At 40.4% G+C, this 26,169-nt stretch overlaps 1 protein-coding gene across 1 annotated transcript in view; it reads right to left on the reverse strand.

Moving 5' to 3' along the window:
- RAB31 (RAB31, member RAS oncogene family) overlaps positions 1–26,169 on the reverse strand; it is a 166,296-nt gene that overhangs the window by 61,650 nt on the left and 78,477 nt on the right. The window contains exon 3 of the mRNA XM_008979480.5: positions 10,447–10,528. Coding sequence (XP_008977728.1) covers positions 10,447–10,528 — 82 coding nt within the window. The remainder of the gene's footprint in view (positions 1–10,446; positions 10,529–26,169) is intronic.

The raw sequence follows: 26,169 nt of genomic DNA on the forward strand, positions 1-26,169 counted from the left end.
CTTGAGTCCAGGAGGTCAAGGCTGCAATGAGCTATGATGGCACCACTGCATTCCAGCCTGGGTGACACAGCAAGACCTTGTCTCAAAAACAACAACAGCAACAACAACAATGAATATATATATACATATATGTGTATATATAATATATATAAAGGTATTGTAATACATTTATATAATATATATAATATATAAATATGTATATATAATATATAAAGGTATTATAATACATTTATGTAATATATATAATACATATAAATAATATATAAATATGTATATATGTGTACATAATATACATAAATTTTATATGTACATATAAAAATGTATAAATGTGCATATGTGTATACACATATATAAATGTATGTGTATACATATTTTTTATTTATATATATAAACATATATATAAATGTTTATATATACACAATAATATATATAATATATATAAATAATACACACACACACACACACACACACAAGAAAAGAAAGTACAGTGCTCTTGTGAAAGGGATGGGGAGGACAGCAAAACCTCGCCTGTACTCTACCCTCTCCCGTGAGGAGGAATGTCTACAACAATGTTCTTTCATGGGCTGCTGGGGATGGTGCAGGTCAGGAGCAGGATTCTGGGGTGTGCTGCTGGTTGGTGGTGTAGCCAGGCATGTATTTCCAACGGCTGCAGGAGAAAGAAAGGAGCTGCTCATTCTGAGCTTGTGAGAGGCTCCATTCTTCAAGAACTTCCAAAGGTCAAAATTTGCTCTGACTTTAGCAACAGCCTATGAATAGTGAACCACTTTTTTGACCATAGTTGCCGGGGCCCTCAAGAAAGTAGGAAAGAGAGCAAAACAGTTTCTTTGGATGTCTGTAAAGCCTGAATCGGACCTCAGCTATCTGCTGCCTCCAGTTCCTTTGCTTTCTCAAGGACCCATTCAGACCCAGCAATTCCACAAAGCTTTGCGCCAATGCATCCCAGTTTGCTGGGTACATGATCTCCAAACACCTAACCTTTCAAACCATGCAGAACTGGCAGTCACTTGCAAAATTAATCTTAAGGAGGTGAACAAGTGGTATGGCTGAACAGCCTGGGGTGCCCAGATCTCCTAACTGCATGTACTAAACCGTGGGCTCCTAGAGAATGTGAGTGTGGCTCCCCCTTACAGGTATGCACCACCACACCCAGGTAGTTTTTTATTTTTTGTAGAAACAGTGTCCCACTATGTTGCCCAGGCTATCCTCTCACCTTGGCCTCCCAAAGTTCTGGGATTAAAAGTATGATTCACTGTGCCTGGCCTAAGTCTTTATTCAAAATTTTTTCTCTGAGGTCAGAATTTCTAACCTACATGTTAATTCCAAACAGCTGAAAGGCAGCTGGCAACTTGCTTATCATCAATAATTTAAAGGTTTAAGGAGCAGGTATCCCCAAAGTCATCTACAAAGTCAACACAATCCCAACTAAAATCCCAGTTGAATTGTTTTGATAAATATTTAAGAGCTGATCCTAAAATTTATTTGGAAATGCAACATACCTAGAATAGCCTAAACGATCTTGAAAAAGAGCAAAGTTGGAGAACCCACATTTCCCAATTTGAAAACTTACTACAAAGTTACAGTAATCAAGACAATGTGGTACTGGCTTAAGGACAAAAAATGTGTATCAAAGGAACAGAACTGAGAGTCCAGAATTAGAGCCTCAAATTTATGGTCAGGTGATTTTCAACAATGGTGCCAAGACAATCAGGCAAAGAATAGTCTTTTCAATAAACTGTGTTGGGACAACTGGACAGCCACCTGTAAGGAATGAACCTAGATCCTGTCCTTACAACATGCACAGAAATTAACTCCAAATGCATCACAGGGATAAAAGTCAGAGCTAAGACTATAAAACTCCCAGAAGAAAATGCAGGAGTAAATCTTTACAGTCTTAGGTCAGGCAAAGACAAGTGTTGGGGAGAATATGGAGACACTAAAACCTTATACACTGCTAGTTTTCCACTTTGGAAAACAGTTTGGCAGTTCCTCTAAATGCTAGTCATAGACTTACCAAATGAGCCCTCAATTTCACTTCTAGATATATACCTGAGAGATTTTTTAAAACAGACATCTGGCCAGGCATGGTGTCTTACATCTGTAATCCCAGCACTTTGGGAGGGCAAAGCAGGTGGATAACCTAAGGTCAGGCATTCGAGACCAACCTGGCCAAAATGGTGAAATTCCATCTCTACTAAAAGTATAAAAAATTAACTGGGCATGGTGACGGGCACCTGTATTCCCAGCTACTAGGGAGGCTGAGGCAGGAAAATTGCTTGAACCCAGAAGGCAGAGGTTGCAGTGAGCCAAGATTACACCACTGTACTCCAGCCTGGGAAACAGAGCAAGACTCCATCTCAAAAAAAAAAAAATCTACACACAAAATTGTACATGAATATTCACAGCTATTCATAATAGCCAAGAAGTTGAGGGAAAGTGGATATTCATCAGGTGATGAATGGATAAACAAAATGTGATCTATCCATACAATGGAATATTATTCAGCCATAAAAAGGAAATACTTTTATGACCCACATCATGATGTGAACCTTGATAATCTTATCCTAAGTGAAAGGATTCAGTCACAAAGAACCACAGTTTGTATGATTCCATTTGTATGAAATGTCCACATTAGGCAAATCTAGAGACAGAAAGTATCCCAGGGCTGGGGGATATGGAGGTGGTGGTGGGGAACTGGGAGTGACTGCTAATGCATAAAGCGTTTCTTTCTGGACTGATAAAAATGCTCTAAAATGGATTGTGCTGATGGTTGAACAATTTGGAATACACCAGAACCCACCAAGCTGCATACTTTAGATGGATGAATTGTATGGTATGTGAATCAGATCTCAGTAAAGCTGTTTTTAAATAAAGAAAAGAGGCTGGTAATACTCCACATACTGATAGTTAACACAGAAACAAATGTAGACAAAAGGAATTTTCAGTGAATGTGATTTCTAACTGTTAAAGCTCCAGTCTGTTATCCAGAAAAGATGAAAGTTGGCTCAGCTGCTTCCAAGGCCAACCAGAGACGGAGGACATTAAGCTCAGAGGCAGAAACTTAAGTGGGTCTAGAACAGGTAAGGAGGGGGTCAGGGAAAGAACTCCCTGCCAAGAGAAAAGTACAGAGAATTCCACCACTGCTGCTTCACTGGGCTCTTTTTAAAAACCATTTTCCAACATGGGGAGGGGCTGTCTGAGCCAAGAGGAAGAAACAAATATATCTTCAGAGCCATGCAAAGTTAAACATTAGCTCTACAGCTTCAGGTTTTTTAACGGGAAATTTGTGTTGGAACATCATGAACTGTGTAAAAGTACAGCATGGTGGAAAAAAATTGAAGGCAGATGACTGAAGAAAGTTTCAGGCTGGAAGAAGTTGGCCTTCCAAGGTATATAGAGCAAGAGAACCCAGAGGGGCCTCTGGTAGATTAAAGTATCATCCCCAGCTCTTCACTTCTCCATGAACCCATGCCCTATTTATGCCAATGTTGCTTTTCAGTTCCTTTCCCTAAGGGCCGCTTTATGTCTTGACTCTGGGTTCTTGCACGGAGCTGGATGGGTAAATTCCCTTCTGTTGGCTGCGCGTCACTCTAGGCGTGGCTCCTGTTTACATCCTCTAAAAGGTGCCTGCTGACCTGCTACTCTGTACTCTTCACAGCTTGGTGTGAGGCAGAGACCAGCACAATAACCCATTCCAAGAGGATAGGATAAAAACTTCCCAAAGGCCATACTGATGGTACCACAGAGGGAGCCCAACGGCACTCTTCCCCTCTTCATAGCCCTTGGTGGTACCAACGAACCATGTACAAATCATATAAATATCAAGCTTCCAACAAATGGGATTCAATGATCAATTGGGAAATGGTTAAATTTTTCAAAAAACATTTTTTTAACAGATGCACCGTATGAATTATCATATCGCCACTGAATGAATGAGATAGGATGTCCATGACACACAGTTGGATTTTTAAAAAGCAACATTCAGACAGAGTATCAAGAATGAACAGGCTGGGCACAGTGACACATGCCTGTAGTCCCAGCTATTCCAGAGGCTGAGGCAGGGGAATCACTGGAGCCCAGGGATTTGAGACTGCAGTGAGCTATGATCATGCCACTGCACCAGCCTGGGTGACAGAGTGAGACCCTGTCTCTAAAATAAATAAATAAATAGAATGAATACTCTCTTATGAAGAGAGGAGGAGGATCCTTTTAGATTCCTGTGCTCGGGAGAGGAAAAAATACTTTTCCAAGAGTATAAATTTGTACCACAAATATAAGGCAGAATTATTACTGGGCAGTAGTAGGGCATTAACCAGAATGCTGTGTATGTTTGGTAGAACTTGAAGCAATCATTCCACAAATAAACAAATATTGAGTCATGAACACAAGCAAAGCACTGAGCTGAGCTTTCTTCCTTTACGGACATAGAAATCTATGTCATTGGCCAGGCTTGGTGGCTCACGCCTATAATCCCAATACTTTGGGAAGCCAAGTGAGGTAGATTACTTGAGACCAGGAGTTTAAGACCAGCCTATACAACATACCAAGACCGCATCTCTACAATTTTTTTTTAAATTAGCTACACATGGTGGCATACACTGGTAGTCTCAGCTACTCAGGAGGCTGGAGCAGGAGGACTGTCTGGGACTGGGAGTTTGAGGCTACAATGAGCTATGATTGCATCACTGCACTCCAGCCTGGGTGACAGAGTGTGACCTAGTCTTAAAAAATAATAATAATAAAACAAGAAAGAAGAAAGAAATCTGCCTTTATGTTGTCCAATCATAAGCCTAAAGTGATTGTTTAAAATTATGAAAACTAAAAGAACAGTAGCAGATTTCTACGATGATAGGGAGGGATAATAAAATTCACTGAATTCCAATAATTAATGAGACAGAACAAATAGCAATAGGCACAAGCAACAGCAGGGAATTTATTTTTAGCTCAAACATTAGGCAACATCATTACAAGCACAATTAAAGCCAGCAACAAGCTGCCAAAACAATTGAAAAATTGCCATTACTGGAGAGATGCAAGACTCCACTGGGGGACACCAGACAAGGACAGCCCAAGGATAATGAAATCAGGCTGTCGAGGGCTGAGAAGATCAGCTGACCACACGGCCATATGGATATCACTCACACACTCTCCACAAACCTAGACTCTTAAAAATGTTCACTTGAAATCATTATCCAAAACTAAATCCGTCTTCCTCGAAGTATAATGAAAGAATATTACTATTGTGGAGTCACGCCTTGCACCTATAAAATTACATAGTAATTTTATAAAATATCATAGTAGTGATATTTAAAAATTATGGATACTATCAATGGAGTCAGATGTCTACAACCTCTAAAAGTCAAATTTTAGGAAAAGCAATCACAATAGTTAGAAATGTGGTCATATGAAAATTTTCCACTGGTATTTTTCTTTGTGATAGTAAATGGCACAAACTACAAACTTCAATAGTAATTTTAGCAGAGTTCAAGTTTGATCAAAAGACTATTCCTCAAATAATCTATTAGAGTAGGTAAGTGTCCAACATTCTGTTTTGATCACACAGAAATCTCTCCTTTGTGACACTGTAATATCAAATGAAAATAGCAGGTTATAAAGAATCACCATCTCATTGATATAAAATTATCAATGCACATAGAGATATCTGAAGAATGATCATCTAATATCCATAGTGGAAATGTCCGGGTAGTGGGAATTTGGATAGTTTTACTTTCAACCGTATGGTTTTTTGTGCAATTTTTCAATCAAAATAAAACTTTAAAGCTCAGGACCCAGACTGCTGGATTCAATTTTCAGCTTGACACCTTATTAGCTCAGTGACACTGTGCAAGTTACTTAATATCTCTGTGTCTCAATGACCTCACCTGCAAATGGGAATAACGACAGTTTCTACCTCAAAGTGCTTTTTCGAGGAGGGCTAAATGCATCAGTACGCACAGGCACTCAGAACAGTGCATGGAACACAGCAAGTCATCAGGGAACATCCGCCAGCAGGAGAAGCAGAAGCATCGCTGACGCTTAGCCAGCTATTCGCAAAAGTGACTTATTGTGCTCATTAAAGGCAGCTGCAAAAGCAACTATTTCATAGCCAGAAGTAAAAGGGAAACAAGAAACTCTCTCTGCTTAAGTTTACATAACAATACAAACAAAAAACTAGCAGATCAACTACAAGTTACACACCCGGATATCAAGAAGTTAGGTCTCTAAGTAGACACTTCTCCTTAAATGAGTTACTTCATTTGAGGACTAGGCAGGCACAGCTGATGGAGTTAAAGAGGCGCCCCAGGCAGCTGCCTCCCATGCACAGAAATCTGTGCTCTCAATTTAGCAGAAAAATAGAAGACATCCTAATGAGGTTAGCATTTGTAGGTCAGAATATTCATCCTAATTTATCTCTTAAAACTGTTTAAAATGTACTTTTTTAAAGAAAATGTTTTATTTAAATATTTAATATAACTTTAATATTTACTTTAGCATTCTGAAGGTCTTTTAAAGCATGTATTCTAAAGCAGAATTCATAAAAGACAAGATTTATTGATTTAACCCTAACAAACAAGTTTAACCATTAGAAACCTAAAATAGAAATTAAAATATAAATAACAAATGGAGACACTATGTATAATTTAATGTTAAGAGATTCTTACAAATTACCAATGAAAAAAGTGGGTAAAGCTATAATGATTCAATTATTAAGATCAGAAATGAAATAGCTAAAAAAAAATATGAAAAAAGTTTAAAGTTCAGAAAGTAAATATAAATTTCTTAAAGGATTATTTTTTCTTTCTCATTTTAGTATAATTCTTACTTTGAGTAAAAGTGAAAGAACATTAACAGTGAAACACTGTGGATTCAAATAACAGGTGGATTTTACTGTATGTATCAGAGACTCTGAACTAGCAATTCCACATCTACAAGTTTAGATTAGGATTATGTGCATATTTTAGCATGTTCTTTTAGCTTTATTATTGTTGTTGTTGTTGTTATTTTATTTCAGTAGGTTTTTGGGAAACAGATGGTGTTTGGTTACAAGAGTAAATTCTTTAGTGGTAATTTCTGAGACTTTGGTTCACTTATCACCCAAGCAGTGTATACTGTATGCAATTTGTAGTCTTTTATCCCTCACACCCACTCCTACCCTTTCCTGCAAATCCCCAAAGTCCACTGTATCACTCTTATGCCGTTGCATCCTCATAGCTTAGCTCTCACTTATAAGTGAGAACATGTGATGTTTAGCTTTTTATTCCTGAGTTACTTCACTTAGAATAATGGTCTCCAGTCTCATCCAGGTTGCTGTGAATGCGATTATTTTGTTCCTTTTTATGGTTGAGTAGTATTATATGGTATGTATATGCATTTTATTTTTTTCTTTATGCACGCATTGATTGATGGGAATTTGAGCTGGTTCCATATTTTTGCAATTGCGAATTGTGCTGCAATAAACATGGATGTGTAAGTAACTCTTCTGTGTAATGACTTCTTTTCCTCTGCATGGATGCCCAGGAGTGGGATTGCTGAATCAAATAGTAGATCTACCTTTAGTTCTTTAAGGAATCTCCATACTGTTTTCCATAGTGGTTGTAATAGTTTACAATACCATTAAGAGTATAAAAGTGTTTCCTTTTCAGCACATCCACGCCAACATCTATTATATTTTAATTTTTGATTATGGTGGTTCTGTTCATTGGCCATTTGTATAAATTCTTTTGAGAAGTATCTATTCATGTCCTTATCCCACATTTTGATGGGATTGTTTTGTTCTTGCTGATTTTGTTGAGTTCCATGTAGATTCTGGATATTAGTCCTTTGCTAGACGTATGGACTGTGAAGATTTGCTCCCACTCTGTGAGTTGTCAGTTTACTCTGCTGATTATTTCTTTTGCTCTGCAGAAGCTTTTTAGTTTAATTAAGTCCCAACTATTTATTTTTTCTTGCTGTTGCATTTGCTTTTGGGTTCTCGGTCATGAAGTAATTGCCTAATCCAATGTCTAGAAGGGCTTCTTCAGTGTTATCTTCTAGAATTTTTATTGTTTTGGGTCTTAGATTTAAGTCTTTGATCAATCTTGGTTGATTTTTTTATAGGGTAAGAGATGATAATCCAGTTTCATTCTCCTATATGTGGCTTGCCAATTATCCTAGCACCGTTTGTTGAATAGGATGTCTATTCCCCACTTTATGTTTTTGTTTGTTTTGTTAAACACAGTTGACTGTAAGTATTTGGCTTTATTTCTGGGTTCTCTATTCTGTTCCATTGGTTCATATGCCTATTTTTATACCAGTACCATGCTGTTTTGGTGACTATGGCCTTATAATATAGTTTGAATTCGGTTAATGTGATGCCTTCAGATTTGTTCTTTTTGCTTGGTCTTGCTTTGGCTATGTAGGCTCTTTTTTGGTTCCATATGAATTTTGGGACTGTTTTTTCTAGTTCTGTGAAGAATGACAGTGGTATTTTGATGAGAATTGCATTGAATTTGTAGATTGCTTTTGGCAGTATGTTCATTTTCACAATATTGATTCTACCCATCCATGAGCATGGGATGTGTTTCCATTTGTTTATGTCTGTGTCTATGATTTCTCTCAGCAGTGTTTTTAAAATGTCTTAATCTACAAATATGAGAACTTTTGTTTTAAAAGGGAATTTAAATAAAATGAAAATTATATAAACTGCCACTTGAGTAGTTAGGAGACGATAATGAAAATTATAGATTATCCTGGATTCTTCCTTTTAGAGAAAGAGACAATAAACAGATCAATAATTGAATTAAGGCCAGGAGCGGTAGCTCACACCTGTAATCCCAGCACTCTGAAAGGTCAAGGCAGGAGGGCCACTTGAGCCCAGGAGTTCAAGATCAGCCTGGGCAACATAGAAAGACTTTGTCTCTACACAAAATTTTTTTTAAAATTTAGCCCAGTGTGGTGGTGAGCACCTGTGATCTCTGCTACTCAAGAGGCTGAGGTGAGAGGATCCCTTGAGCACAGAAGGCTGAGGCTACAGTGAGCTGTGGTTGCATCACTGCACTCCAGCCTGGGAGACAGCAAGGCCCTGTCTAAAAAAAAAAAAAGTGAATAAAATAATATATTAGAAGATTATAAAAACTGTGGAGAAAAGTGAAGCAGGAAGTGAGTGAAGTAGGGCAAGAAAAGGAGGTGGTGACATTTTAAACAGGGAAGTAGGGAAGGTAACATTTGAGTGTGGATCAGACAAGGGAAAATTCTACCAATTTTACTCCATAATCATCAACTCTGATAATTCTGATCAGGCTAACAGCTCTTGGCCAAGACAAGGTACTGCTTATCTCTGCTTGGCTATCTGTTTCAACTTTATATTATGGCTGACACCTGTAATCCCAGCACTTTGGGAGGCCAAGGTGGGAGGATCACTTGAAACCAGAAGTTCCAAGACCAGCCTGAACAACATAAAGAGATCCCCGCTCTACAAAAGAAAAAAAAATCACCCAGGTGCAGTGGCTTGTGACTATAGTCTCAGCTACTCAGGAAGCTGAGACAGGAGGATCCCTTGAACCCAGGAGATCAAGGGTGCAGTGAGCCATGATTGCACCACTGTACTCCAGCCTGGAAAACACAATAAGGTACAGCAACTTTTATAATATACGCTCTAGTTATTATGCAAGTATTCTGTGACACTGTGTTAGTATTCAACCTTTCCCTTTTTTGAATCTAAAGGCAAGACCTTCTAAAATATATAGTCTTCTCTGTAAGTATTTCTAGCAAATAAAGAGAATTAGGAGTAAGAGAGAAGTCATTTGCTGTTTTTGATAACCCAGCATCCATTGACCCATTTTTCCAGTAAGAGACCCCAGATTTTCCCGGGGGCACTAAGCCTACCTGACTTCCAGACAACGGGGTTTAGGTGGGGCTGACAGCAGCCCCTGCCTCTACAGGGTCAGAGTACTGCCGAGTCCCACCAGTAGGGGCACCAAATCCCCCAGAACACTGTACCACCTGAAGTTCGGGAATGGGCACGGGGCCTAAAGCAGGCCAATGAGAACTCAGAGGCACTAAGATGTATGTTACCACTTGCAGAAGAGATGCATGCTCACCCGGTAGTGGCTAAAAAGGCTGAAGGTAGGTGTAGAAATGCTTTTGGGACCAGAGTGAGAATGAGTCTGCTAAAAATGAACCGAATCAAGGGTGCAACCACAATTGCACTAAATGGAAAGAAACAGAAATAGAGATGGGCTCCTCTCACGACACATTTGGGGGACCTGAACTCAGCTCCGCCTCACCCTCCCCCTTAGACTTTTCACATAGCTAATGAGTACATTTCCTTTTTGCTTACATCATTTCAAGCTAGATTTCTGTCACCTACAACCAAAGTCTTGTCTAATGCAAACAAATCAGAAGCTGATCTTATTTTCACCGAAAAGCCAAGAAACAGCATCTACTCACCCGTTCCTGACCAGCAGTGTCCCAGATGAGGAACTTGTGAAGTTCATTTCCACAAGGTACAGTTTTGGTCATAAAAGATGCCCTGAAAAAGAGAGTCAACATCTTCACATTATTGAATTGTTTCTTTACAAAGATTCACAAGTCGAACAAGTTAAATGCTACATCTCAGCAGAACCTTAAAAGGCCCTGGTCCTTGGAAACCACTGAGGAGAAAAGGGCTAGAAGACTCATGACACCTAAAAGAAAATATTCTGCATTTTCTGTTAGTCCACCTGGGGGCGTTGAAACAGAACAAAACAAAAGAGGCATTCAAAAGCCTGTGATTCAGGCTCACACCTGTAATCCCAGCACTTTGGGAGGCTGAGGAGGGCGGATCATGAGGTCGGGAGTTCGAGACCAGCCTGGCCAACATGGTGAAACCCCATCTCTGCTAAAAATATAAAAAATTAGCTGGGTGTGGTGGCATGTGCCTGTAGCCCCAGCTACTTGGGAGGCTGAAGCAGGAGAACCACTTGAACCTGGGAAGTGGAGGTTTCAGTGAGCTGAGATTGCATCATTGCACTCCAGCCTGGGTGACAGTATAAGACTTCGTCTCAAAAAAAAGTAAAATAAGAGAGGGGACTCAAGATGGCGCTGTGAGAACAACCCAGGATTGGAGCCCGCGTTGAATCCGCAAACGGTGAGTCAGTGCTGCATTTCCAGACTGATCTTTGTTGCCCACAGAACGGGGAAACTCCCAAGTATAAAAAGACACGGGACGCCAGGCAGTAGGTCTGCCTGGCGAAGCCAGCAGCCGGGGCGGCGGCGGCCGGCCCTATCCAGCAATCCCCACAGGGCGTGCTTGTCCGGGTGCCTTGTTGAACCGGCAACCTGAGACTTGAGAGGGCTGGACTTGAGACTGAACGAGACTTGCACAGTAGCCCAGCCCAGGGGATTGCAGGGACAGATCGTTTGGGATACCCAGTGGGACGAACAAAACCGCGATTTCAAACTATCCCGGGCAGACGGTCCGAGACGCTCTGTGGGGGAGGGGCGTCCACCACTACGGAGGCAACCTGCCCCAACTGATATACACGCCCACTGCTGACGCAGCCAGCCGTTGCCGAGGCAACCCGCCCCAACTGAGATACACGCCCACTGCTGACGTAGCCAGCCGCTGCCGAGGCAACCCGCCCCGACTGAGATACACGCCCACTGCTGACGTAGCCAGCCGCTGCAGAGGCAACCCGTCCCTACTGAGGTACACGCCCACTGCTGACGCAGCCTGCCGTTGCTGAGGCAACACGCTACAACGAAGAGACTCCGCCGCAGGGCGTGGCGGAGACCACAGCAGAGCCGGCAGGAACAGCGCGAATCACACAACAGCAGGGCGGAGCCTCGGCAGCCAAACAGTGGCTAGTCTGCCTTCGAGCTGGGCAGGACACCTGATCGGACATCCAAAAATAAAGCCCAAACCCCTCAACACAGAGCTTTTGAGAAAAAAAAAAGGGTTGTTTAATGAGCTCTGTTGCAGCAGAATCAAACATAGCAGCCTAACAGCCCTGAATGAACAACAGAGTGCACAGCTCAGCAATTAAACCCCTATAAAGTACAAACTGTCTCCTCAAGCAGCTCCCTGACCCCTCTATATCCAAAAGACTGTCATTAGGCAGGCATCATCCTGGGACAAAGAGAGCAGAAAAAGAAACTGGTAGCATCCCTCGCTGTGCCACGGCTACTAGAGGTGCACCCCAGACAAGCAGGGTCTGGAGCGGACCTCAACAGTCATACAGCGAAGGGGCTAGACTGGTAGAAGGAAAACCAAGCAACAGAAATACTTCATCATCAACATTCTGGGTGTCCACTCAGAGACCCAAACGAAAAGTCAGCAACTACGCAGACGACCAGCGGACAAATCCACAAAGATGGGAAGAAACCAGCGCAAAAAGGAGGAAAACACCCGAAACCAGAACACATCGCCTCCTAGAAAGGACCAAAACTCCTCACCAGCAAGGGAACAAAGCTGGACGGAGAATGACTGTGACGAAATGACGGAATTAGACTTCAGAAGATGGATAATGAGAAACTTTTGTGAGCTAAAAGATCATGTATTAAATCAATGCAAAGAAACTAAGAACCTTGAAAAAAGATTTGAAAAAAGATTCGAGGAAATGATAACAAGAATGGATACCTTAGAGAGGAATATGAATGAATTAAAGGAGCTGAAAAACACAATACGAGAACTTCGCGAAGCAAACGCAAGTTTCAATAGCCGAATTGACCAAGCAGAAGAAAGAATATCTGAAGTCGAAGACCAACTCAACGAAATGAAATGAGAAACCAAGATCAGAGAAAAAAGCGCAAAAAGGAATGAACAAAGTCTCCAAGAAATGTGGGACTATGTGAAAAGACCTAACCTACGTTTGATAGGTGTACCAGAAGGGGACGAAGAGAATGAATCCCAGCTGGAAAATACTCTTCAGGACATCATCCAGGAAAATTTCCCCCACCTAGCAAGACAAGCCAACACTCAATTGCAGGAAATACAGAGAACACCACAAAGATATTCCGCAAGAAGAGCAACCCCAAGGCACATAATCGTCAGATTCAACAGGGTTGAAATAAAGGAGAGAATACTAAGGGCAGCCAGAGAGAAAGGTCGGGTCACCCACAAAGGGAAGCCCGTCAGACTCACAGCAGATCTCTCGGCAGAAACACTACAAGCCAGAAGAGAGTGGGGGCCAATATTCAACATTCTTAAAGAAAAGAACTTTCAACCCAGAATTTCATATCCAGACAAACTGAGCTTCAGAAGTGAAGGAAGAATAAAATCCTTTGCGAACAAGCAAGTACTCAGAGATTTTGTCACCACCAGGCCTGCTTTACAAGAGCTCCTAAAAGAGGCACTACACATAGAAAGGATCAATCAGTACCAGCCATTCCAAAATCACACTGAATGCTAAAGAGCTTCAACATAATGAAGAATCTACAACAACTAACAGGCAAAACAGCCACTTAGCATCAAAATGGCAGTATCAAATTCACACATAACAATATTAACCCTAAATGTAAATGGACTAAATGCACCAATCAAAAGACACAGACTGGCAAATTGGATAAAAATCCAAAACCCATCAGTGTGCTGTATCCAGGAAACCCATCTCACATGCAAGGATACACAAAGGCTCAAAATAAAGGGATGGAAGAAGATTTACCAAGCTAATTGAAAGCAAAAAAAAGCAGGAGTTGCAATTCTCATCTCTGATAAAATAGACTTTAAAGCAACAAAGATCAAAAGAGACAAAGAAGGCCATTACATAATGGTAAAAGGATCGATACAACAAGAAGAGCTAACGATCCTAAACATATATGGACCCAACACAGGAGCACCCAGATACATAAGGCAAGTTCTTAATGACTTACAGAAGGACTTAGACTCCCACACAATAATAGTGGGAGACTTTAACACTCCACTGTCAATACTAGACAGATCAACCAGACAAAAAATCAACAAGGATACCCAGGGCTTGAACTCAGACCTGGAGCAAGCAAACCTGGTGGACATTTACAGAACTCTCCACCCCAAATCCACAGAATACACATTTTTCTCAGCACCACATCACACCTACTCTAAAACTGACCACATAATTGGAAGTAAAGCACTGCTCAACAAATGCAAAACAACAGAAATCATAACAAACAGCCTCTCAGACCATAGTGCAATCAAGTTAGAACTCAGAATTCAGAAACAGACCCAGAACCGCACAGCTTCATGGAAACTGAACAACTGGCTCTTGAATGTTGACTGGGTAAACAACGAAATGAAGGCAGAAATAAAGAAGTGCTTCGAAACCAATGAGAACGAAGACACAACGTGCCAGAACCTCTGGGATACATTTAAAGCAGTCTCTAGAGGAAAGTATATAGCAATAAGTGCCCATATGAGGAGAATGGAGAGATCCAAAATTGACACCCTATTGTCAAAATTGAAAGAGCTAGAGGAGCAAGATCAAAAAAACTCAAAACCCAGCAGAAGACAAGAAATTACTAAGATCAGAGCTGAGCTGAAGGAGATTGAGACACAAAAAACCCTTCAAAAAATCAATAAATCCAAGAGCTGGTTTTTTGAAAAGATCAACAAAATAGACAGACCACTAGCCAGATTGATTAAAAATAAAAGAGAGAACAACCAAATAGATGCAATAAAAAATGATAAAGGGGAAATCACCACAGATTCCACAGAAATTCAAACCATCATCAGAGAATATTACAAACAACTCTATGCACATAAACTAGTAAACCTGGAAGAAATGGATAAATTCCTGGACTCCTGTGTCCTCCCAAGCCTAAACCAGGAGGAAGCTGAAACTATGAATAGACCAATAACAAGGTCTGAAGTTGAGGCAGCAATTAAGAGCCTACCTCACAAAAAAAGCCCAGGTCCAGACGGGTTCACAGCCGAATTCTACCAGACACACAAGGAGGAGCTGGTACCATTCCTTCTAAAACTATTTCAAACAATCCAAAAAGAGGGAATCCTTCCCAAATCATTTTATGAGACCAACATCATCCTGATACCAAAACCCAGCAGAGACCCAACGAGAAAAGAAAACTTCAGGCCAATATCCATGATGAACATAGATGCAAAAATCTTCAATAAAATATTGGCAAGCCGATTGTAACAGCAAATCAAAAAACTTATTCATCATGATCAAGTAGGATTCATCCCAGGGATGCAAGGCTGGTTCAGCATACGCAAGTCTATCAACGTAATTCACCACATAAACAGAACCAAAAACAAAAACCACATGATTATCTCAATTGACGCAGAGAAGGCATTTGACAAAATTCAACAGCCCTTTATGCTAAAAACCCTCAATAAACTCGGTATCGATGGAACGTATCTCAAAGTAATAAAAGCTATTTATGACAAACCAACAGCCAATATCATACTGAATGGGCAAAAACTGGAAGCATTCCCTTTGAAATCTGGCACTAGACAAGGATGCCCTCTCTCACCACTCCTATTCAATATAGTACTGGAAGTTCTAGCCAGAGCAATCAGGCAAGAAAAAGAAATAAAGGGTATTCAAATAGGAAAGGTGGAAGCCAAATTGTCTCTATTTGCAGACGACATGATAGTATACCTAGAAGACCCCATCGCCTCAGCCCAAAAACTCCTGAAACTGATAAACAACTTCAGCAAAGTCTCAGGATATAAAATCAATGTGCAAAAATCACAAGCATTCGTCTACACCAATAACAGACTTAAAGAAAGCCAAATCAAGAGCGAACTGCCATTCACAATTGCTACAAAAAGAATAAAATACCTTGGAATACAACTCACAAGGAACGTAAGGGACCTCTTCAAGGAGAACTACAAACCACTGCTCAACGAAATCAGAGAGGACACAAACAGATGGAGAAACATTCCATGTTCATGGTTAGGAAGAATTAATATCGTGAAAATGGCTATACTGCCCAAAGTAATTTACAGAATCAATGCTATCCCCATCAAGCTACCACCGACTTTCTTCACAGAACTGGAAAAAACCACCATGAACTTCATATGGAACCAAAAGAGAGCCCGCATAGCCAAGTCAATTCTAAGCAAAAAGAACACAGCGGGGGGCATCACACTACCGGATTTCAAACTATACTACAAGGCTACAGTAATCAAAACAGCATGGTACTGGTACCAAAACAGAGATATAGACCAATGGAACAAAACAGAGGCACCGGAGGCAACACAACATACATACAACTATACAATCTTTGATAAACCTGACAAAAACAAGCAATGGGGCAAGGATTCCATGTTGGGAAAACTGGCTAGCCATGTGCAGAAAGCAGAAACTGGACCCCTTCCTGACACCTTACACTAAAATTAACTCCAGATGGATTAAAGACTTAAACATAAGACCTGGCACCATAAAAACCCTAGAAGGAAATCTAGGCAAAACTATCCAGGACATAGGAGTAGGCAAGGACTTCATGAACAAAACACCAAGAGCATTGGCAACAAAAGCCAAAATAGACAAATGGGACCTAATGAAACTCCACAGCTTCTGCACGGCAAAAGAAACAGTCACTAGAGTGGATCGGCAACCAACAGAATGGGAAAAAATTTTCGCAGTCTACCCATCTGACAAAGGGCTGATATCCAGAATTTACAAACAACTCAAGCAGATTTACAGGAAAAAAACAAACAAGCCCATTCAAAAGTGGGCAAAGGATATGAACAGATACTTTACGAAAGAAGACATATATGAGGCCAACAATCATATGAAAAAATGCTCATCGTCACTGGTCATCAGAGAGATGCAAATCAAAACCACATTGAGATACCATCTCACGCCAGTTAGAATGGCGATCATTAAAAAATCTGGAGACAACAGATGCTGGAGAGGATGTGGAGAAAAAGGAACACTTTTACACTGTTGGTGGGAGTGTAAATTAGTTCAACCATTGTGGAAGACAGTGTGGCGATTCCTCAAGGCCTTAGAAATAGAAATTCCATTTGACCCAGCAATCCCATTACTGGGTATATATCCAAAAGACTATAAATCGTTCTACTATAAGGACACATGTACACGAATGTTCATTGCAGCACTGTTTACAATAGCAAAGACCTGGAATCAACCCAAATGCCCATTGATAATAGACTGGATTGGAAAAATGTGGCACATATACACCATGGAATATTATGCAGCAATCAGAAATGATGAGTTCGTGTCGTTTGTAGGGACATGGATGAATCTGGAAAACATCATCCTCAGCAAACTGACACAAGAACAGAAAATGAAACACCACATATTCTCACTCATAGGTGGGTGATGAAAAATGAGAACACATGGACACAGAAAGGGGAGTACTAAACACTGGGGTCTATTGGGGGGAAAAGGGGAGGGCCAGTGGGAGGGGGAGGTGGGGAGGGATAGCCTGGGGAGAAATGCCAAATGTGGGTGAAGGGGAGAAGAAAAGCAAAGCACACTGCCATGTGTGTACCTACGCAACTGTCTTGCATGCTCTGCTCATGTACCCCAAAACCTATAATCCAATAAAAAATTAAAAAAAAAAAAAAAAGTAAAATAAAAATTAAAAATAACAAAAATTAGCTGTGTGTGGTGGTGGGCACCTGTAGTCCCAATTACTTGGGAGGCTGAGGCAAGAGAATCACTTGAACCCAGGAGGCAGGGGCTGCAGTGAGCCAAAATCTCACCGCTGCACTCTGGCCTGAGTGATAGAGCAAGACTCTGTCTCAAAAACAAACAAACAATCTTTCTAAAACCAGTTAACTTCAATTATTCAAATACCCCCAGATCTCAGAAAAGAATACAACCTTGGATTTAAAAAACTTATTACAGGGGTCCAAAGTGGCTCCCGGCGGAGCTCATGGCGCTCGCGAAGGCGAGGTCATCAGTTCAAGGCTAACCTGAGCAACCTGATTAGCTCAAACTGATTGGCAAAAAAAAAAAAAAAAAAAAAAAAAATCTTATTACAGTAATTGAGAGTGAAAATGGCAGCTGCTATGTTGGCATGTTATGGTTTTGGCCTTACAATGGCACAAAAAATGTTGCCTTAACATATTTACTACGCTGATATGAATCCAACACTAGTAGCAACTAATAGAATGCTACATCTAAGCCCCAATCTGCTTGCATAAATGCAAGGACAAAGATTGACAGCTTAACACATATTTATGTTTTCTCTATAAAAAAGGAAGGATTTTTTTTCCTCCCTTCTGAGTCCAAAAAGAAAGGATTTTAAAGCCTCAGTAGATGATGAAACACTTAGTATTTTCTTTTTTGCATATTTCCTTTGAAAAAGCATTTTTTTGTACACATGAAGGGTATACAAACACAAAGAATGTTCAATAGTCTTGACTTTTATGAGACAAAGTTTCCTATTCATTAAAAAATAGCAAGCATCCCTAATAGTGGGACAACCTGATATGAGAGCCTCCTGAAGTGATGGAATAAGTAGATACATCACTTTTACAGCGTTCAGACCACAAATGTTTAGTCTGAATTTAATTGTAAGAAAACAATCAGGCAAAGGTAGAATGTGAAACATTCTATAAGGCAAGCTGACCTGAATGCTTCAAATAAGTCAATGTCATGAAAAGCAAACCAGAAAAATGCAGGGAGATTCTTCTAGAATCTAGATTGAGAGGAAAGAGATAAAACAACCAAATGCAACATATAAACCTTGGCTGGATCCCAGATTAGGGGAAAAACAGCTGGCCAGGTGTGGTGGCTCTTTCCTGTAATCCTAGCACTTTGGAAAGCTGAAGCAGGAGGATGGCTTGAGGCCAGGATTTCAAGACCAGCCTGGGCAACACAGCAAGACTCCTTCTTTAGAAAAAACAAATTTTTAATCAGCTGAGCATTATGGCGCGAGCCTGTAGTTCTGGCAGCTTGGAAGACTGAGGCAGAAGGACAGCTTGAGCCCAGGAGTTTGAGGCTGTAGTAAAGAGCCAATATTGCCCAATGCACTCCACTCTGGGTGACAGAGTGAGACCTTGTACCCCTCACCCCCCAATTTTAAGGACAAGTGAAAAATTTTTAAATTCACACTAAATGTAAGATATTATCATTAACTCAAATTAATTTTCTAGGTATGATCGTGCTGTCCTCATTATGTTCTTATTCTTAGGAGATGAACACTGGGGTTTTAGGGATAGAGTCGGGGGTTCTTTCCCTTACTTTCGTATGGTCCAGCCTGGTCCACTAGCATCATCAGAGTAATATTTCCTCAGCCTCTAAATTTTCTAAGAATAAGAAGCCAAATTACAGAAGTCCCTAGTAGAAAAGTCTACTGCAATTCCCATACTAGCCCCACAATAGTGAGTTCTAATTGTCAACCTACAATTGCACTAAGTTGAGATTCTAAGTATTCTAAGTGATAAGATCCGGTATTATTAAAACCACTTCTATTCCTTTATTTCTTTAAAAGTGTTTAAAATGTATATCCAGACCACTAGGAAGAGCTAATAAATTCCAAAAATGTGAATATCTTTATTACTTTTCCCATTTTAAAAGCAACACATGTATTTCATTACAAAGAAACTCAAAAAATGAAAAGGAAATGAAAACCAACCATATTTCACCGCCCAGTCATAATCACTGCTAATAAATTGGTATATGTCCTTCCCAATTATTTTTATGCAACTTTTAAAATGGGATTATTCATTCAGTTCTTGTTTTCCTTCTATTTTTAGCTGATACACAATCATCATGCATCTTATGGGATGCACAGTGATATGTACCTACATGTATACAATGTGTAATAATCAAATCATGGTAATCAGCATATTCATCATCCTGAACATTTATCATTCCTTGGTGTTGTGAACATCCAAAATCCCCTCTTCTAAATTTTCGAAACTGTACACTAAAATATTGTAGCCATAATTATTCTACAGTGCTACAGAACACTGGAACATTTGCCTCTCATCTAGCTATAATTTTGTTAAACAATCTCTCCCTATTCTTCCCTCCCCCAACACTTCTCAGCTTCTAATAACCACAATTCTACTATACTTCTATGAGCATTTTTTTTTGTTCTTCTCATATATGAGTGAGAACATGCTGTATATATCTTTCTGTGCCTGGCTTATTTCACTTAACATAATGTGTTATGTTATGAACCTCCAGGTTCATCTGTGTTGTCATGAACAACAGGATTTCATTCCTTTTTACAGCTAAATGGTATTCCAATAGTATTCCACTCAAAGTACTGTCTCTCTATATATATACCACATTTTCTTTATCCATTCATTCGTTTTTGTTTTTGTTTTGTTTTTTTGAGACAGAGTCTCACTCTACCACCCAGACTGGAGTGCAGTGGCACCGTCTCAGCTCACTGCAACCTCTGCCTCCCAGGTTCATGCAATTCTCCTGCCTCAGCCTCCCAAGTAGCTAAGATTACAGGCATGTGCCACCATGCCTAGCTAATTTTTGTATTTTTCTTTAGTAGAGATTGGGGTTCACCATGTTGACCAGGCTGGTCTCAAACTCCTGACCTCAGGTGATCTACCCTCCTCAGCCTCCCAAAGTGCTGGGATTACAGGTGTGAGCCACTGTGCCAGCCTCCATTCATTTGTTGATGGACACTTGGGTTGATTCCATATCTTGGCTGTTGTGAATAGTGCAGCAATAAATATGTGAGAGTGGGTATTCCTTTGATACACTGAGTCCCTCTCCTTTGCATAAATACCCAGTAGTAGAACTGCTGGACTGTAAGGTTGTCCTATTTTTAGCTTTTCTGAGAAATCTCCATGCTATCTTCCATAATGGCTGTACTAACGTAAACAGTGTTTAATTTACCAACAGAGCACAAGAATTCCCTTTTCTCTTCATTCTTTCCAGCATTTACTTTCTTTTTAATTGTTAATGATAGCCATTCTAACTGGAGAGACATGATATCTCCCTGTAGTTTTAATTTGCATTTCCCTGATAATTAGTGATGTTGAGCATTTTTTCATCTAAGTATGGCAATTTGTATGTCTTATTTTTAGAAACGTCCATTCAGATTCCTTGCCCATTTTAAATCATTTTACTTGGGTTTTCTTTGCTGTTGAGTTGTTTGAGTTCCTTGCATATCCTGGATTTTAGCCTCTTGTATTTCAAAGCTCAAGTTGAAAGTCATAAGTAGTAAAGTAGCCTTTTCAAGACACTTCAAATAACTGACAAAAATATTTTATAACCTCTTCAAAGATAACTGGCCACTGCCCAACATCCTGGTACTTTTGATAGATACCACGTTATGAGTTTTAACATGTTTTGACTTGTAATTGTTCTGCAGTGTGAAATGTCGAAAGTTAATCTCAGAGAACTAAAGATTGAGTCATTCTTCATCTGACTCCTCTGATGTTCTACAGTTTTGATCCTTGGGTGACGGGCTCAGCAGGCACATTAAACTTCTGTGGTTTCATTGCAAATGCTTATTTCCATGCCTAGTGAGTGTGAAATCTGGATGAAGCCTCTGCTACATACATTACAGTTATATGATTTTTCTTTAGTATGGACTCTCTGATGTCAATTAATGCTTGAACTCATGATGAAGGGTTTGCCATACTCATTGTGTTTGTAAGGATTCTCCCAAGAATGAATTCTTGGATGTTGTGGGAGAAGTGAATTGTGCATGAAGACATTGCCACACTCATTTCATAAGGCTTCTCTCCAGTATGCATCACCTGATGGTAAGTACTGACTGCACACTGAAGGCTTTGTCACACTCATTACACTTGTAAGGTTCATCTCCAGTATGAATTCTCCAATGTCTTGTAAGATATGAATTGTGACTGAAAACCTTGTCACATTTCTTACATTTGTAGAGTTTCTCTCCAGTATAAACTCTCTCCAGTGATGTGCAAGGTTTTATTTTTGACCAATAAATCACATTTATGTCATTTCTCTCTGGAATGGATTATCTAGTATATAGCATAGAGTGAGTCATATAATTAAAGGTTTTGCCACACTCATTACACTTGTAAGGTTTTTCCTAATGTGCGCTTTCTGTTCTTATATGAGGAAGAATAGACTAAGTTAAGTCCCACATTACTTAGAAATATGGATTTGGGTTTAGAAGGAATTCTTTGGAGTGGTAAAACTGAGAGACCACTACTGATAGACTTTTCAACTTGATGACATTCATAAATTTTCTCTTTAGCTTCAAATAGCTGTATTTCAGGTGGATATGACTGAAAACTTAATCAAGCTGATTTTTAGTTGCCTGCATCCCCTCTATCATGTTGGTCTCTCTACCAGTGAGATTTTTAGGCACTCTTGTAACTGCTTTCATCACTTCTCCACTGACACTCAAAGTACTGTCTATTTTTCTGGATTTCTGTGAAGCAAAAGTCTCCAATGTCAAGACTTCATGTCTTTCAAATGACACCGTGTGGAATATTTCTCCCGTATTACTTTTCTTTTTGGAAAATAATTCCTTGATTGCACATTTAGGAAAGATATCCGTTAGAGAGAAGGAAGCAGAGAGTTTCCAGAAGCCAGATGTATACGGGTAGCTCTCTCGAACCAAGATTTTCCTCTACTCTCACACCACAACAACCATCAGCACAGAAGAGGACTTCTATGACCAAATCTGTAGCAGTTTCTCCTCACCATCAGCAGCAGACACCAACTAGGTGTCCTCCAATTCAATTCTGACACTCTCCCCCTGGAGATGCTGTCAGATCCTACAGGTTAAGGGCTCAATCCCCAAGACTGCCCCTCCATAGACACCAGTCCCAAGTCTGGGCCTCTAGAACTGATCGACAGGCCTCAGGTTGGGGTTCCCACCAACCCCTCTTTGGGTTTGATTAATTTTCTACAGCAGCTCACAGATCCCAAGGAAACACTTACTTATAGTGACCAGTTTCTCATAAAGGATACTGTAAAGGATACAGATGAAGCGATGCATAGGGAAAGGTAAGCGGGAAGGGGACACAGAGCCGCCATGCCCTCCCTGGGCACCTCTCTCCAGGAACCTCAGGTCTCCAGAAGCTTCCCAAACCCTGTTTTTTTTTTAGTTTTTATGGGGGCTTCATTATATAGACATTCTTACTGTTTTTTTTTTTTTAAGGCAGAGTCTAACTGTCGCCCAGGCTGCAGTGCAATTGCGTAATCGCATGATCTCAGCTTGTTGCAACTCCATCTCCTGGGTTCAAGCAATTCTCCCGCTTCAGCCTCCTGAGTAGTGGGGATTACAGAGATGCATCATCACACCTGGCTAGTTTTGCAATTTTAGTAGAGAAGGTCAGGTTGGTCTCAAACCCTGACTTCAGGTGATCCGCCCACCTTGGCCTCCCAAAGGTCTGGGATTACAGACATAAGCCACTGCGCCCAGCCTTCATAGACATTCTTAACGATCTTGTACATATGTGATTGGACAAAAACTGCATGATCAAAACCCAAATATGTGATTGGACAAAAAGTGCATGATCAAAACCCAGCAAGGCCTGTTTGTTCAGGTTCTTCTTGGCCTCTCTGTGTAGCATTCCTTCCTCTAGAGAATGGGGCAGGGCTCTCTCCGCAAGGACCTGTGATCAGATTAGAGTTCTGCCTTGGGAAGGTAAAAGGAGGACAGGAGAAGGTAAGACAGAGATTCTATTTTCTGAGGCCTTAAGTGCCTCAAGATTATAAGAAGGGCTTGGGAGTTAGAAGCCAGGAACCTAGGTAAAAACCTATATATATGCAATGATGACATATATATCATGACACCCTACCACATGAAAGCTGTCCATCATGATAAGATCTCTCCATGTGTTTCTGCTTGAGCTGCAGCACCACTCTGATTACACCTTTGATACATTCCCACTCTTTTCGCTTTCTTGCTATTTTCACTTGACTCTCCACTGTCCACAGGTCTTTCCCTTGCTCCATCATGAAGATAATATTCGGGTCAGGAAGAGAATTTCCTGCTATGGTGACCAGGTTCTTGTAGCTCTCCAACATCACGTCCCTCTATAGAGGCTGCTGTGCAGGGTCCAAGCATTCCCACTCATCCTCAGAGAATTCACAGCCACACCCCTGAAAGCCCAGCATCCCTGAGTAAGAACTGTTCCTGACTCTTTTTCTTTCCTCTCCTTCCTCTTCCAGGCTTCTTCCCAAATAATACCAGTCTTTATGTCAATCACACTGTGGTGTGACCATCCCATGTGATCTGCTTCCGAGTTTGCAGAAAACTCTATTTTAATACAACTTTTGCTCTGAAAATTGATCATACTCTATCTAAATTTTGCTTTTCCTCAACTTTATATATCCTGGAAATCTTTCCATTTCTGTGAATATAGATCAGTATCATCTAAAATCAGCTGGATGCAGTGGCTCACAACTTTAATCCCAGCACTTTGGGAGGCCGAGGTGGGCAGACCACTTGAGGTCGGGAGTTTGAGACCAGCCTGGCCAATATGGCAAAACCCCGTCTCTACTAAAAATACAAAATTAGCCAGGTATGGTGCTGCATGCCTGTAATCCCGGCTGCTTGGGGGTGCTGAGGCAAGAGAATTGCTTGAACCTAGGAGGCAGAGGTTGCAGTGAGCCAAGATCATACCACCGCACTTCAGCCTGGGTGACAGAGCAAGGCAAGGCTCCATTTCAAAAAACAAAAAAAATCACCTAAAATCTTTCAATCTCTATGAATATAGATCAATATCATCTAAAATGACTGAAGATCATACACCAAGTTATGGAATTATTCAATACTCTAATGATGGACATTTTGGTTACCTATTGCTCACTATTATAATGATTCAGTGAATATCCTTATACTTACATCTTTGTGTTCCCGCACAACTATATCCTTAGATTTAATTTTTAAAAAGTAGAGCCAGGCAACAGAGGAAAAAAAAAGTAGAGCTGGGTATGGTTGCTGACACCTATAATCCCAGCACTTTGGGAGGCCAAGGTGAGAGTATCCCTTGAGGCCACAAGTTCAAGAACAGCCTGGGCAACATAGCAAGACCCCCTGCTCTACAAAATTAAAAAAGCAGCCAAGTGCAGTGGCTTGTGCCTGTCGTCCCAGCTACTCAAGAAGCTGAGGCAGGAGGATCCCTTGAGCCCAGGAGGTCAAGGGTACAGTGAGCCATGATTGTGCCACTGCACTCCAGCCTGGGCGACACAGCAAGACTCTGTCTCTATAAATAAATAAATAAATAAAATAGATACACTTTTACTACATGTGCCAAACTTAGGTTGTACCAACCCACATGTCCATGGTGGTGTATGAGATGGCCTTTTCCTCAATCATTATTAATCTTTCAAATCTCTGTTTGTGTTCACTATGCTTATCACAAGTTTAAACATCATTTTAACATTTATTGTTCACTTGCATTTTTCTTTGTAAAGGAACTTTTCTCTAGTTCATGACCTTTGCCTGCTTTTCAACTAAGGTCATCATCCTTCCCTTATTCATTTTTTGAGTATTTTCTACTAACCTTTTGTAGTAATATATTTTAAATATTATTTTCCAGTTTAACATTTGCCCTTTAACTTTGTTTGTGGATTTTTTTCCATAAACTCATTTGAAATTTTTATTGGACAACTCTATCAAAATTTTGTTTTTGTGTATTTTGTTTTTATTTTCACTTTTGATGGTAGCCAGATTTTCATTTATTCTTCAATATACTCTAGGTGCTGGGATAAATAATACAACAACCCTACCCTTAAAACATTCTCCTTAGGGTTAGAAAACAAAGTTCATGCCTTTAAAATCTTAGGAAAAAAATATAAAATATCCAGTCCAACCCCTTCACAGTATAGGTAAGCGGGGAAAACCCTAATCTCAGAAGACTGCCTGGTTCCTGGTGAAAGAAGAGTCTAGTGGTACAACCAGGAAGAGGAAGTAGAGGCCCTCGCTGCCAGACTCAATTAAACAGCCCATAAAGCCCCTGGTTTCCTGTTCTGTGAAACGGGGCCAATACCTACTCTGCACTAAATAGAAGGTGTTCGTAGGGACAAATAGGGAAATGGATACCTGTGAAATTCCCCTTGGTTCACAGAGAGCTGTGAAGAGCAACTTTAATAGTAGTATAGGAAGGCACACCTCACACACACATCCCTCTGTGCTCCTGATCTCTCGCCACTAGGAAAAACACTCTCAGTATTTGAAATGAGGACCATGACAATCATGGCTCTTTTTTGGTTAACTGAGGTTTGTTGTTGGTTTTTAAGTCTTTTCTAGCTTTTGATCTTAAGCACTTCATCCAGCATAGGCAACAATACAGTATAACCTCATTTC

Source organism: Callithrix jacchus, chromosome 13 (assembly GCF_049354715.1).
Source record: "Callithrix jacchus isolate 240 chromosome 13, calJac240_pri, whole genome shotgun sequence".
Classification (NCBI taxonomy): Eukaryota; Metazoa; Chordata; class Mammalia; order Primates; family Cebidae; genus Callithrix; species Callithrix jacchus.